General features: G+C 41.7%; 1 protein-coding gene across 6 annotated transcripts in view; it reads left to right on the plus strand.

The window, feature by feature from the left end:
• The first annotated feature begins 245 nt into the window (after window positions 1-245).
• The window catches only part of TSGA10 (testis specific 10), a 119,664-nt gene continuing 103,618 nt past the window's right edge, over window positions 246-16,291 (plus strand). For 2 of the 6 annotated variants that reach the window (XM_047781456.1, XM_047781458.1), the window contains exons 1-2: window positions 889-1,071; window positions 10,434-10,562. In XM_047781456.1, coding sequence (XP_047637412.1) covers window positions 1,015-1,071; window positions 10,434-10,562 — 186 coding nt within the window. In that variant the 5' untranslated portion in view covers window positions 889-1,014. Of the gene's footprint in view, window positions 363-647; window positions 810-886; window positions 1,072-10,433; window positions 10,563-16,291 lie in introns of those variants that run through there. The other 4 variants (XM_047781461.1, XM_047781460.1, XM_047781463.1 and 1 more) reach the window with 4 other exon arrangements.

The following is a 16,291-nucleotide window of genomic DNA, read 5'->3' on the forward strand; positions in this document are numbered from 1 at the left end:
TAAATGGTATTAATAAGGAAAACAAACGATACAACATTAAATATCAAGGGAGATAGTATACCCTTTCTCTTTTTTGTGGATAAGGTATACCGGTCAGGAATCTGCGTTTTCATGGCTATTTCTGTCACTCCCCAGATTGAACCCAGACTGGATTATGCAAGGCAGAAGAGAGTCCGCAAGGTCCCCAGACTGTAGACTGCCAGAGCTCACCGGATCAGGCCAGCTCTCTCCCCAGAGGCTGCAGCTTCAGGACCGGACCTGGGAGGCTCCTTGAAAATCGGCTCCTGACTGCGGCTGGAGAGCTCACCACCCTCCCAGCTCCCAAGAGCAACTCTGGGGAGCAAAGAGTTCACTGAACGTGGGTAAGAATGATACCCGATCCCCGGGAAAAATAGCACAAAAAAAGCGACAGCGAAGGAGCAGGTGTCTGAGCTGAGAAGGCTGCCAAGAGGCAAGATTACCATGCACATGCGCGTTCCACCCAGGTGTCGCACAGCCGGCACAGAAAAAGAAAAAGTCTTGGGAAAGTGGATAGCGGCTGGTTACTAGGAGACGGGACGCTCAGGAGGGTCGTCTAGACGCTGCGTGGGCGTGCGCGGCGCGGATGGACCAGGAAGAGGCCTTTTCTCGGCGCCCTGTAAGGCGAGAGGGAGGTCGTACGCGTCGCTACGTGCGTGGGTGCGTACGCACTACTTATAGTCCCCGCGAGAGGGCGTGTCGAGCCAGGTACGCGTGCGCACAGGGACTTGGGGCGCGCGGGACGGAAGCGGAGCGAAGGCGCCGGGGAGGTGGAGGACGAGCCCCCTCAGGTACAGAGCGTGAGGGCGGGGCTGACGACGGCGGCGCCGGCCGGCGCTAACGGCCCCAGCCCCCTTCCCGCCCGGTCCCGCCTCCCTCCGCCCGCCGGGGCGGGGCCAGGTCTATTTAGGGTGGGAAGGCGGGGAAAGGGGCGGAGAATGGAGACCGAGAGGGACCTGGCTCTTCAGCGGAGGTTGAGTCCTGGTAGTCGCCAGGATGAGCTCCGGGGAGGATGGCGGGCCGAGAAGCCCGGGAAGGGACCCGCAGCCCCAGGTAGAAGCGTGGGGATGCGTCGGGTTGGGGTGAAGCATCTCCTTCTCCAGAAGGATCTCTGAGAGGGCAGCTGCAAGAAGGCAGGTGTGGCGGGGGTTGGGGACTGTGGGCGACCCCTGAGGTGGGTATGAGCTACTGGAGCCGCGCGGGGGGCAGTAGCGAGCAGAGTTGTGGTCCAGGGAAGCCCTCCAGGAGCAAACTTTGGCCCTGTTGTCGTTTCTTGGGAGCTTAGGGTAGCGCGCTAAGTTCCTATGGTGACCGCTTCGCTTTCTGCTGCAGCTCTCCGCTTGGTTGTTGGGGGGACTGTTCTGTTTAGAGACGCTCTGGAGTGGAGCTGAGGAATTTGGAAGTCAGAGATTTGGGAATTCAACCTGGCTCTTCCTTGACTCTCAGCCTCTCACTTCTAAGCCACTTGATAGACTTTGGGAGGTGAAGGGCCGAGATTGCTTAGGCATTTGCATGAAAATCTCTTAAAATACCGTACACATTAGACACAAGAAAAGCAGGGTAAGCCGGCTTTCCTTTGAAAAAAAAAAATTCAATTAAATCGAATAACTGTATGGCGATGAACATGGACCCGAGTAGACATAGGAATACACTTTTTTTTTTTTCTTTAAATAAAATCAAGGATAGCGGCTTCAGAAAACGTTTGCACAGATAACAGCGTCTCAGTGTTTACCTTCTTCCACTCCAGGCGGTTATACCTCAGGATATTAGTTGTTTTAAATTTATTGATTTTCAGAATTTCAAATACAACCTTTAAGGAAATAAATAGAATAAAAATCGGGTTGAAACTAGAAGAAAATAGGTTATAGCTATAAAAGGGAAATGTCACACTATTCAGATCGCCAGGATAAAACTGATTTTTATTTGTATTTTAATTTTGATCAATGAACTAAGCCATCTGGTCTTAATTAGTGGATAATAAGTAGAAAAGTATGTGAATGAAAAATTTATTTTGAAGGTATACACTTCAGCATTATTTAATGGCAGCTCCCAAAATAAATCTTGTTTATCTTCTGAAAAATAAAATCACATTGCTTATAGCCCAGCATATAATAGAACGTAGATAGTCTCTGAGCTCTCTGTGTTTTCTTTTTCAGTTTGTTTTAGGATACTTTGCTTTTAAGATGCTCCATATACAGAGGCAGTTAGAGCGGGTGTTATTCATTCCCTTTTCCCATCCAAGCTCCTTCCTGTCCCAAGATAGTAATGACTTCTATGATAGCGGCTTGCTTGCTTTTCCTTACAGTTTCACCATCTTTGTGTGCGAACATGCACATTCTAGTTTGACTTGTTTTTGAGCTTTATACAAATGGAATTGTGCTAAGTATTCCTTTGTGTTTTGTTTCATGAGTCGACATCGTTTTTAAGATTTATCTTTGTTATCGCTTGTAGTTTGTTGTTTAGTGTTCCGTTGTAAGAGTGTACTGTAATTTACCTACTCTACTGTTGGTGAACATTAAGGTTGCTACAGTTTTTGGTAAATGTGAACTGTGAATTTTCTTATACGCATACCCTGTGATAATCTTTTAAAGTAAGCTAGTCAGTAAGGTAGTTCTGTTTTGTCTTAGTTATGCTATTAACATGAGTCTGTGGTATTAAATTGTTATTAAGTTCTTTTGGTCTAGAAAAACCAATTCTTTTATTTATTTATTTATTTATTTATTTATGGTCACACCCGTGGCATATGGAAGTTCTCAGGCCAGGGGTTGAATCTAAGAAAAACCAATTCTTTTATTTATTTATTTATTTATTTATTTATTTATTTATTTATGGTCACACCTGCGGCATATGGAAGTTCTCAGGCCAGGGGTTGAATCTAAGCCCCAGCTGCAACCTATGCTGCAGATGTGGCAACGTCTGATCCTTCAACCCACTGTACCAGGCTGGGGATGGAACCTGCAACTCTGCAGCGACCTGCGCCTCTGCTATCTGTTTTTTTAACTCTTTGTGCCATGGCAGGACCTTCTAAAAAAGCCTCTTGAGAACAACTGTTTAACTCTGTCTTATGTTTCCAAGAGCAAGTGATAAATGATACTTTTTCCTAAGGCCATTGTTTTATGCTCTTGGAAAAAAAAAGACAAGATTTCTTTACATCTTAGTCTGGATTGGAGAAGTGAGGAGCTTGGGTTTGGATAGAGTGACTGGAGAGATTATTTGTTTTAAAGAACTGTTAAACAAATGACCTTACTATTTTGTGTGAAGTGAATTCCCAAAACATTTATTCATTAATTTTTATTATAAATAAACTACCTCAAAAATAACTCATAAAATTTTAGGTAGTTTTCTACCTCCATCTGTTAGTGAAACTCTTCTTTTCTACTTCAAAGTGTCTAAACTTTTGGAAACCATTTCCTAAAAAGGAAACAAATTGACCTTTTGTGTAACCAGATTTCAGAATCCCACATAAGGTACTCTGGTATTTTTAATTATTCTATAAAAATATTCAGTAGACATTTGTTGAGCACATCTTGTATGTCTGGTATTGTGGTTAGCACTGATTATACTTTTAGCCCATGATCTTACCTCCTAATTCACTGAAAAATTAAAATCCTGCCAGGAAGGAACTTCTTCAAATTTCTACTCCTTATCTCCTAAATCTTCACCTGACCTTGCTTTTCAGTCTTGTCTGAAAAGACAGTGCATATCATTTACCTGAGTTTCCTTTTACTAGCTCAGTGGCCTTTCTCCATTAGGTAACATTAATCCATGTCCTAGGAATCTTTATTGTGTTACACTATAAGGATTCTTAACCTGGAGATAAGAACTTTGGGGAGTTCTTGAAACCCCTAAAAATATTTGTGAATACTTGCATTATCCTGAGGTAAGAACTCAGGGCTTTTGCTTAATTCTGAAAGAGGTACTTGATGTAAAGATAATTAATTCTAGTTGGCCCTTCAGCAGCCTTGGCTTTCTTCCAGCTTTTGCTCTAGCTGTCTTCTTCTCACAGTCATGCTTCCTAGAAGAAGTCTACGTTTTTCTGTTTCTTTTTCTTTACCGATTGTTTATTTATTGATCCTCTTCCAACTTGCTTCTACCCCATTCCTACCATTGAAACCACTTGGTTTGAATCATTGAAATTCATTATTTGGAAAGTGGTTTATGGAGTACCATCTTTGTGCTCTGTACTTTTCTAGGCATTCGGGATTTAACAGTGACCAGACAAGGGTCTAGATCACTTGAAGCTTACATTCTGGTAGGGGGTGACAGATAATGAACATATGAAGAAATAAGTGATAAAATTTCAAATAGTATTACGTAATGGGATAGTAAGTAGGAGGGGCTACTTTAGGTAAGAGGTCAGGGAAGACCCTCTGCTATTTGAGCCAAAGAACTGAAGGTAAGATGGAGCCATTCGTGCAACAGCTGGGAGAGAGTGTGTTCCTGACAGAGGGAGCAAGGGAGGAGGCCTTGAAGTGGAATGCGACTGGCACAGTAGAGAAACAGAGAAAACTGATCAAATTGGTGTGAACAAAGAAGCCAGTAGGTCTGTTTAGGGTAGTGAAGGAAGGGATCAAATCACGGAGGCCTTTAAAAAGTTTGGCTTTTGGAGTTCCCATTGTGGCTCAGCGGTTAGCGAACGCAACTAGAATCCTTGAGGATGCGGGTTTGATCCCTGGCTTCAGTGGGTTAAGGATCTGGCATTGCTGTGAGCTGTGGTATAGGTTGCACATGTGGCTCAGATCTGGCGTGGCTGTGGCTGTGGCCAGTGGCTACAGCTCCGATTAGACCCCAAGCCTGGGAACCTCTGTATGCTGAGTGTGCAGCCCTAAAAAGACCAAAAAAAAAAAAAAAAAGAAAAAAGTTTGCCTTTTATTCTGATTGCAGTGGGAAGCCATTGGAGTGTTTTTGAGCAGGATCTCTGTGTTTTAAAGGGATTGTTTTGATTTCAGTTTGAAAACAGGTGGTAGAGAGCACCATAGAGGTAGAAAGACCAGTTAGGTGACTATTGCAGTAAACCATGTGGAGAGGATGGTGGCTTGAACCAATGATGTGATAATGAAAATGCTTTGAAGTTCCTGTTGGGATTCAGTAGATTAAGGACCCAATGTTGTCTCTATGAGGATGTGGGTTTGATCCCTGGTCTTGCTCAGTGGGTTAAGGATCCGGCATTACCACAAGCTCCATTGTAGGTTGCAGATGCGGCTCAGATCCAGCATTGCTGTGACTGTGATGTAGGCTGGCAGCTGCAGCTCCAATTTGATCCTGGCCCAGGAACTTCTTCTTCTTTTTTTTTTTTTGTCTTTTTTGTTGTTGTTGTTGTTGTTGCTATTTCTTGGGCCGCTCCCGTGGCATATGGAGGTTCCCAGGCTAGGGGTTGAATTGGAGCTGTAGCCACTGGCCTACGCCAGAGCCACAGCAACGCGGGATCCGAGCCGCGTCTGCAACCTACACCACAGCTCACGGCACTGCCGGATCGTTAACCCACTGAGCAAGGGCAGGGACCGAACCCGCAACCTCATGGTTCCTAGTCGGATTCGTTAACCACTGCGCCACGACGGGAACTCCAATGGCCCAGGAACTTCTATATGCCGCAGGTGTGGCTGTAAAAAGAAAAAAATGTGGATTATTTTGGGATATGTTTTGGAGGTAGACCCAAAAGGGCTTGTTGATGGATTTGATGAGGTTCAGAGAAAGGGACAAAGAAAGCTTCTTGGTTTTTAACCTTGGTCACTGTACAAGTGAGGAGGCAGGGTTGAGAGCAGGAATGCAGATGGGAATTAACATGTTACAGTTGTGATGGTCGTGGATGTCCAGGGAACACAGTATAACATGTTAAGTGCTCCAGTAGGGATATGTTCATAGCTCAAGGGGGACATGGGGAACATAAATCTTTTGTGGGGATATAGAAGTCAGGAATACTTGATCATAGTCCTTCTCTCTATATTGCCTTGCATCCATGTATGTGCATGCCTCTGATGCACTATTGCCCACTAATCAGGCTGTACAGTAATTTCTGATTTATTTGTTCTAAGTTTCCCTAGATTCATTGAGGGTTGAAATTGTAAGTTTTTATTTATTCTCCGTCTGTCTATCTCCCAGATCTAATACTGGTTCACCCTTATCCTAGCTGTTTATAAATTCGTTTGCTAGGTGAATAAATGTGATTGTTACAGTCTGATAGTATAAACTGCAACAGTGATTGCAGTGATGGAAGAAAGGTGTTTGAGAGGGATTTTAGTGAAATGATCAGTTGGAAATGATGGCCAATTAGTCAGTGAGAGGTATTAGTAATAATAGTAAGTGTAAATTGTCTGTGTGTGTGTGTGTATGTTTATGTATCACTTATTATTTATTGCCAGGAACTATTGTAAGTGCTTTACATATGAAAACTCATTTAATCCTCACAACAACTCTTTGAGGCAAGTATTATCATCATCCCTATTTTTTTTTTTTGTCTTTTTGCCTTTTCTAGGGCTGCTCCAGCAGCATATGGAGGTCCCAGGCTAGGGGTCTAATCTGAGCTGTAGCTGCCGGCCTACACCAGAGCCACAGCAACGCAGGATCCGAGCTGCGTCTGCAACCTACACCACAGCTCACAGCAACGCCGGACCCTTAACCCACTGAGCAAGGGCAGGGACCGAACCCGCAACCTCATGGTTCCTAGTCAGATTCTTAACCACTGCGCCACGACAGGAACTCCATCATCATCCCTATTTTATAGCTGAGGAAGCCATGGCCAGAGAAATGACTTGCCCACGATCATTTAGCTAAGAACCCACAGAACTGGCACTATGAACATAGGCAGTCTGATGCTGCAGGGCACACTCTCATTTGAGAGTGATTGTGGTTCTAGTTTGGGTGTTCATGATGAAAGTTTGCTGCTTACAAAGGACTATCCTTGCATTCTCTGCCATCTGTACAGGAATACAAGTTCCATTCAAAGTCCCATCAAAACATCATGGGAATGTGGAAGATATGCAGGTGGCCTGAGGTGGAGAAACTGGCGGGCCAGGCCTGGGCATTTCAGATGCACTAATTTCTCTCCCTTTTCATTGCCTTGTAAGCTAGTGTAGGGAATGCAGCAACTCTAATATGATGGCCCACTATTGTCAGGTAGACTCTTGGTCTCTTTCTGCTTTTAATTTCTGGACTGGACTGATAGTTAACTTGACTGTTGGGTTTACCAAAAAGCAGAGGGAAGGTTCCATTTTATCTGCTTTAGTACACTGCTTCATTACCAGCCTCTCTAGGTTTGTATTGACACCTTCCTATTAAAAGAACGTGTGCAGGTTGGTGGGACTATAGAGAGCTCTAGGACATTGCTTGTCCTTAGGATTTTAACAACTGTGTAAGGAAGACATAGCCAGAAAAAATAAATAGCTACATAAATTTCTGTGTAACCAATATATATGGATGTCTCAATGAAGAGCTGATCACTATTCAGTGGAAAAGAGAGAGAAAACCTCCTGGAGAATATGGAATTCAAGCTCAGCCGTAGAAGTGTCTTTAGTGAGGATTTCCCATGTGGTCCAACAGGTTAGGGATCCAGTGTTGTCACTGCAGTGGCTCAGGTCACTGTAGCCAGTGGCTTGGGTTTAGTTCTTGGCCTGGGAACTTCCACATGCCATGGGTGTAGCAACAACAACAAAAAGAACAGTCTTTAGTTAAGTGGATAAAAGAGTGAGGGCAAGGCTCATGAACAAAAGAGAATATGTTTCTGAGTGTATCTATAAAGAAGGTGCAAAGTAGTGTGTCTTTAATAGAGGGGTTCTTGGGGGTGTCAAGTAGGAGATAAGTTTGAAAAAGTGGGAAGGGACCAAACAATGAAGAACTCTGAATGCTAGGCAGGTTTAGGTTTTAGATAAATAGTTTCCTCCTATTCCAGATGTAGCCTCTGTGCTAGCCAAAGAGGGATTGCTGGACAGTTCTCATTGTGGCTCAGTGGTAACGAACACAACTAGTAACTATGGGGATGAGAGTTTGATCCCTAGCCTCACTCAATGGGTTGGGCATCTGGCATTGCTGCGAGCTGCTGTGTAGCTAGCAGATACTGCTCGGATCTCTCGAAGCTGTGGCTGTGCTTTGGGCTGGCAGCTGCAGCTCCAGTTTGACCCCTAGCCGGGGAAATTCCATATGCCACAAGTACAGCCCTAAAAACAAACAAAACAGAAAAAGAAGATTGTTGAGCAGCTTTTTAGAAATGCAGTGTTTCATTCCTACGATGAAGAAGAATCTGCATTTTAACAAATGATTTGTATGTTCACTAAAATTTGGAAAGTGCTGCTGTGGTGAGGAGTCAAATGTTTACAACTGGGAGCACAGTTTTCAACAGAAATTGTGTAAGAAATGTTAGGATGTTAGCCTAACTCATAAAGGCCTAAAATGATTCACAATTAGAGATACTGTGTGAGATCTAATGTTGAAGTTCTAGGAGAGGCAGTAACTGCTGGAATAGAGAACAGGGGAAAAAATTGTGTCTTGTTTAGGAAAAAGGAAAATACACCTGTCAGACAGCTATAAGTGCTGGATTGCACAGGGTGTAATACAAGGTTGGTGGCTGGGGTATCCTGACCCTGTAATTTCCCAAGCACTAGATTTTGGAGAATAGCAGCTTGTAGCAAATTCTCTTTCCTAACGTAACTGCAGCCTTGATTCAGAGAAAGAACAAATTACTTTGCTAAATTATATAATCTCTAAGATAGATGGTCAAATAAAAACACAGTGCAGAGTAGTATGTATAGTATACTAAAGTAAAAAATCTTTTAACACTTGTTATTTTGCACATGTGCAAATATGTATGTAGAATTCCTAGAAATGGAATTATTTGTACAGAAGCTATGTGCATTTGTAATATTGCTAGATTTTACCCATTTGTTCTCCCTAAACATCAATTTACTCTGCTACTGGGGATATATAAGAATGCTAAGTTGTATATCCAGCTTTATGATCTTTGCCAGTGTGATGCTTAAAAAATGGTATCTCAGTGTTATTTTGTTTCCCTCTAAATGGTGAGATTGAAGATCTTTAAATCTATTTAAAAGCCATTTCTGCAAAATATGCATACTCTTGGCCACAATTTTTTTTTTTTTGGTCTTTTTAGGGCCGCACCCATGGCATATGGAGGTTCCCAGGCCAGGGGTCCTATCAGAACTGTAGCTGCCGGCCTACACTAGAGCCACAGCAATGCAGGATCCTAGCCACATCTGCGACCTACACCTCAGCTCACTGCAACGCTGGATTCTTAACCCACTGAGTGAGGCCAGGGATCGAACCTGAGTCCTCATGGATGCTGCTCAGGTTCGTTAACTGCTGGGCCACGACGGGAACTCCCCAATTTTTTTTATTAGGGTATTTCTTTTCCTTTTTTATTTATAGGAATTATTTACATATTAGAGAAGTTAGCCCTATATAATGTTGGTAGCAAACCTTTTTGTTAATATACAAAAACAATAATAAACAGGTGGCTACTGTATTGGACTCCACAGCCCTGGAAGTAGACCACTTAATTTGCTGCTGACCCCTATTTGATAGGATGAGTTATGTTTTTGTTTTGTTTTGTTTCCAGGACAGGATACGTCTTTTTTTGAAAAGCGTCTTCAATATTGTAGTTTCACATTTGGACAAGACACAGAAAAGGTTTTATAATATACAGTTTTAAGAAAGTAAAGCTTTGATGAAATTCTGGTGGGACAAGGTTAAAAACAATTTTTTTTAGAGTTTAAAAATAGTTTATAGTTAGGGAAAAAAAAGAATTTTGGTTTCATTATGCAGTCTTACAAACGTTTTCAGCAAATTAACCTATACAAATCAAATCAAACTTATATCTGTCCATTTTTCCAAAGAAGTTGCACAAATTGGAATAAACACATATGCACAAAAGATGCTCAAAGTCATTAGCCCACAGGGAAATGCAAAGTAGAATCACAATGAGACACCATTTCACACCTGCTAGTTATAACTTAAGAGGTAATAACAAGCATTGATGAAGATATGGAAGAATTGGAACCCTCCATACACTGCTGGTGGGAATATAAAATGGGGCAGCCTCCTTGGGAAACAATGTGGCAGTTCCTTTAAAAGTTAAACATAGAGGGGTTCCTGTTGTGGCGGAGCAGAAACGAATCCAGCTAGTATGACACAGGTTCAGTCCCTGACCTCATTCAGTGAGTCTGGGTTCCAGCGTTTGCGAGTTGTGTAGATTGCAGATGCGGCTCAGATCCTGAGTTGCTGTGGCATAGGACAGCAGCTGCAGTTCTGATTCGACTGCCAGCCTGGGAACTTCCGTATGCCATAGGTGCAGCTCTTAAAAACAGTTTTTTAATAGAATGTTGATTTTTAAAATTTTGATTGCTATCAGAAATCACAAAGGCTATTTCATACCTGAGTGACTCTATTACTCTCATTTGTTCCACTAGGTTACCACCAAAGAACATGATTTTGGTCTAGGGGCTCCAGTTTCTGAAGCTGAAAAATACCAGAATATTCTCCAGCTAAAACAAGAAGTGAGAAATCAAGACAAATTCATCTCTACGCTGAAATTACAGGTTACATTTAATTTATGTACATCTTTCCCTAAATTAATTTGGGCTGGGGGCCTATATTAAAGTAATAGAGAATAAATAGTAATTCAATGCTCATTTCAATCTTATGGGTCTAAAATCATTGCATTTTTATCCTAACCATTTTGACACACATAGATTCAGAGTTAGTGAATACAACCTTTGTGACGTGTTGTATCAGGTGCTTTCAAGTATATAATGTTACATAATCATCCCAACCTTGCAAAATGGTCATGTTATTCCCATTTTACTGACATGGGAGCCAAAGTTCTGAGAGGTTAAAGAATTATGATATTTGGAGCTCCCATTTTGGCTCAGTGGAAATGAACCCAACTAGTATTCATGAGGATGCAGGTTCGATCTCTGGCCTTGCTCAGTGGGTCAGGGAAATGACATTGCCATGAGCTGTGGTGTAGGTCACAGACACGACTCAGATCCTGCCTTGCAGTGGCTGTGGCGTAGGCCAACAACTGTAGCTCCAATTCGACCCCTAGCCTGGGAACTTCCAAATGCCACGGGTGCAGCCCTAAAAAAAAAAAAAAAAAGTATTATGATATTTGACTAATAAGTGACAGACCTAGGATTTCTCTGAACTCCCAAATTAGCTAGAATTTGAATCCAGTTCTCTGAGCTCCCAAGTTCAGTATTGTTTCTCTTCTCCTGGTGTCTGACCTGTGGTATAACTATTAGTAAAGTCTATTAAAAGAAACATCCACTTCTAAGAAAATGGAGTAAAGTTATTTTCCCCCTTGAATATTATGTACAAACATAAGGACACTCTCAAAGGTGGGAAGTGGGAAGACTGGTTGGGAACCTCAGCACACAATGAATGACGTGTTAGAGTGACCCTGAATTTTCTTTCTGCTCCATATGTCCCAGGCAGAGCATTGAAAAAACTGTCACTCAGAAACAATGGGTGCAGATAAAAAGAGGCTTCAGAAAAGCCATCCCTCTCTAGCCGAAGGAATAGGAAAGAGGCAGCCTAGCAAGGAAGACTATTTTTAGACAAGAACTGCCTGCTCTAAGCAAACACCATAGGAAAAACTATAGTCCCATTCTTGCCAGCAAAGGCTGAGTAATGAACCTAGACTTAGACTCTTGCCGTGGAGCCCCATCCTTGCCTCTTTGCCCTCGCCTCACCCTAAAAGGCCCCATCTTGCCAGGGTGGTATCAAAGAAGAAAGTTGAGTGGGGAAACAAGACTTTTGTGTACAACAGACAGTGAGGAAAGTCCTTAATCCCACAGTGTCATTGGAGACCACATGTGGAGCCTGGAAGTCCACCGCCACATGGTGGTAAGAGGTGCCCCCTTTTCTCTTTGTTGGTTTGATAATCAGAGGAGACCTAATGCAGAGTCAGAACCTTTACCACCCTCCAGCAGTAACAAGTGCACCCACCCACTGTGGCAGTGGAGGATATAGGGGAGCAGTAATAAGGTGCCTTTGTTTTCCTACCTCTGGTGGCATCAGTACAGGCCGAGAGTGGACCCTGAATTCCCATCCTGGACTAGCAGTAACAAGGAGCCCCACCCTCCCCAAGTGTCAACGGAGGCCTAGTGGAGAAAAAACTTCTACTCCCATCCAGCAGTGATAAGGCAGAGTTCCCCTTTTCTTGCTAGGGCAGTGTCACAGGAGGCCTGATGAAAGACAAGAGCTAGTTTCTTAGGATACTAGAGCTCAATTTTTAAAAATTACTCCTTATCCTGAGAATCAGGAAGATCTCAACCTCAATGAGAAAAGACCGTCAAGAGATGCCAACACAGATGGATCAGATATGACAATTATCTGACAAGGATTTTAAATTAGCCATCATATAAAAACTTTAACAAGCAATTTTGTGCATGCTTGGAACAAACCAAAAAAAAGAAAGGAAAAATCTCATCAAAGAAATAAAAGATATAAAGTGGAGCCAGGAGTGCCTGTCGTGGCTCAGCGGAAACGAATCTGACTAGCATCTGTGAGGACGAAGGTTCAGTCCCTGGCCTCACTCAGTGGGTTAAGGATCTGGCATTGCCGTGAGCTGAGGTGTAGGTCGCAGATGCAGCTTGGATCGTGCGTTGCTATCACTGTGGTGTAGGCCAGTGGCTACAGCTCCGATTTGGCTCCTAGCCTGGGACTCTCCAAATGCCTCGGGTGCAGCCCTAAAAAAATTAAAAAGATAAAGTGGAGCCAAATGGAATTTCAGTAGCAAAGATATTCTTCAGTAGGTGAATAGATAAACTGTGGTACATAATAGAATATTACTCACTGATAAAAACAGATAAGCTGGAGTTCCCATCATGGCGCAGCAGAAGTGAATCCTACTAATAATCATGAGGTTGCAGATTTGATTCCTGGCCTCGATCAGTGGGTTAAGGATTCAGTGTTGCTGTGAGCTGTGGTGTAGGTCATAGAGGCGGCTCCAATCTGACGTTGCTATGGCTATGGCATAGGCTGGCAGCTATAGCTCCAATTCAGCCCCTAGCCTGGGAACCTCCACATGCTGCAGGTGTGGGCCTAAAAGAAAAGCAAACAAAACAAAACAACCAAGTGAGCTATCAAGCCATAAAAAGACATGAAAAAACCTTAAAAGCATATTTCTAGGTGAAAAAAGCCAATCTGAAAAGGTTACATACTCTATGATTTCAGCTGTACGACCCTCTGGGGAAAGACCAAACATAGAGGCATGAGAAGATTATTTGTTGCCAAGAACATGCAGGGAGGGGTGAATGGAGCATGGGGAATTTTTAGAGCATCTATTCTATATGATACAGTAATGATGGATACGTGTCACTGTACATTTGTAGAAATCCGTGGAGTCTACAACCCAAAGAGTGAACCCTAGTGTAAACTGTGGGCTTTAATTAGTAATAATGTGTAATGCTGGTTCATCAGTTTTAATGAATATACCACACTAAAACAGGATGTAAATAAGGGGTGTGTAGGAACTCTCTGTATTTCCTGGTCAGTTTTTTTGTAAACCTAAAACTGTTCTTAAAAAAAATAGAGTCTATTAAAAAAATACATGGGATAAAATATTTCCAAATTATTTAAGGAATTAGTATCTAGAATATATAAAGAACTGCAACTCAACAACAAAAAAAAATAAAACAATCCAATTCAGAAATGATGAAAAGACTTGAATATATGTTCCTTCAAAGAAGATACATATATATTTTTTTTTATATGCTTAAGATATGAAAAGATGCTCAACATCACTAACTATTAAGGAAATGCAAGTGAAAACCACAATGAGATAGCATTTCACACCTATTAGGATGTCTGTTACCAAAAACCCAGAAAGTAACAAGTGTTGGTGAGGATGTGGAAAATCTGGAGCTCTTGTGCATTGCTAATGGAAATGTAAAATGGTTTAGCCATGGTAGAAAAAATTTTGACAATTCCTCAAAAAGTTAAATATAGAATTCTGTGTGATCCAGCTATTCTACTTCTAGGTGTATTCCCCAAAGATTAAAAACAGGGACCCAAAAAGATGCTTTTACAGCAGTGTTTATAACAGGGTTATTCACTATAGCCAAAAGATGGAAACAATCCAGATGTCCATCAACAGAAGAATGGATAAACCAAATGGGGTATGTACAAATAATGGAACGTTATTCAGCCTTAAAAAAGAATGAAAGTCTGATACAGGAGTATAAGATGGAAACAGTATGCTCATCAAAATAAGCCATGCATGTAAGGACAAATATTGTATGATTCCATTTATATGAGGTAGGCAAATTCATAGGTAATTATTTAATGAGTGCACAGTTTCTGTTTGTGATGATGAAGTAGTCTTGGAAATGGATATGGGATGATTGCACAATATTGTGCATGTATTTAATGCTACTGAATTTTTAAACTAAAAAATGGTTGGAATGGGGAGTTCCCATTGTGGCTTAGTGGAAATGAACCCGACTAGTATCCATGAGGATGTGGCTTCGATCCCTGGCCCTGCTTAGTAGGTTAAGGATCTGGTGTTGCTGTGAGCTGTGGTGTAGGTTGTAGACACAGTTCAGATCCCAAGTTGCTGTGGCTGTGGCATAGGCTGACAGCTGCAGTTCCGATTTGACCCCTAGACTGGGAACCTCCATATGGTGCACCTGCTGCCCCCCTCCCCCAAAAAAGGTTGGAATGGTAAATATAATTTATGACATTTTACCACAGTAATTTTTTTAAAAAAATACAGTAACTGAAGTTAAAAAGTCAGTGTTCTCAAACAAAAACGTGGAAAGGAGGAGGGAAGAATGAATCAGTGACCATGAGAATAGAAATATAGAGATTACCTAATCTGTACAGTAGAGAGAGAAAACAGAATAAAAAATGTGAACAAAGGCTCAGGGGCAAGTGGACTATAACCAAAGATCTATGTTTGGATCATTGGAGTCTTAGAGAGAGGGTAGAAGGTGGAGTTGAAGAACAAAACAGAAAAATCAGGAAACACAGAGAAAACAAAAAAGACCAACTTGAGTCTTAACATAAAAGTAATTACATTAAATACATATAGTTAAAATATGTCAATCAAAGGACAGAAATTGGAAGAGTGGACTTTAAAAAAGGACCTAGCTTCTGGAATTCCCATTGTGGCTCAGGGGAAATGAATCTGACTAGCATTCATGAGGATGCAGGTTCAATCCCTGGCCTTTCTCGGTGGGCTAAGGATCTGACGTTGCTGTGGTGTAGGCTAGCAACTACAGCTCCAACTCCATCCCTAGGCCTGGGACCCTCCATATGCTGTGCAGCCCTAAAAAGACAAAAGATAAAAAAATGACCTAGCTTTATGTGGTCAATAAGAAATTCACTTCAAATGTAATGATATAGCTAGGTTGAAAGGCTGAAAGGCATTCAGACCCAAATGAAGAAATAAAACTGCCCATTTTCAGACAACATGATCTACTTCCTAGAAACTCTCATAAAATCTATAATGTAGAAGCTAGACTAATGATTTCAACAAGGTCAGAATACCAGATAAACACATGAATTTAATATTTTGCATATTATCAGTTAACATGTGGAAATAAAAATTATAGTATATGTGCTACCAAAGCGAGCACTGGAAATCAAAATTATAAATGCAATACCATTTACAGTCACTCAAATAGAAAGTGGAATCCTTAGATGTAAATCTAACAAAATAAGTATGCACTTACGTTCTGAAAACTACAAAATACTAATAGGAGAAATGAAAGATCTAAATAAGTGGAGAGACATACCATGTTCATGAATGGAAACTTAAACATAGTAAAGATGTCATTTCTCTCCAAGTCAGTATGCAAGTTTAACACAATTCCCATCAGAATCCCAGCAAAAAAGGAGTTTCTCCTGTGGTGCAGTGGGTTAAAGATCCAGCCTTGCTGCAGCTGTGGTGTAGGTCACAGCTCTGGCTTAGAATTTGATCCCTGGCCCTGGAACTTCCATATGCTACAAGTACAGCCAAAAAAGAAAATGAAAAAATAAAAAGAATCTCAGCAAAAAACAATTTTGAAAAAGAACAAGTGGAAAGAGTCATTTTCCTTGATATAAAAACTTAATAGATTGCTACAGTAATTAAGACTGTATGGAATTGCTAGAGGGATGGACAGGGGTCAATGATATGGAATAGAGAATCCAGAAGTAGGCTTAACCAAGGAGAGCCAAATGATTTTTGACAGAAGTGCAAATGCAGTCTGATGAAGAAAGATAGTCCTTTTCAACAAAAGGTGCTGGAGCAGTTGGATATCTTTTAGGGAAAAAAATG

This window comes from Phacochoerus africanus, chromosome 5, assembly GCF_016906955.1.
Source record: "Phacochoerus africanus isolate WHEZ1 chromosome 5, ROS_Pafr_v1, whole genome shotgun sequence".
Lineage (NCBI taxonomy): Eukaryota > Metazoa > Chordata > Mammalia > Artiodactyla > Suidae > Phacochoerus > Phacochoerus africanus.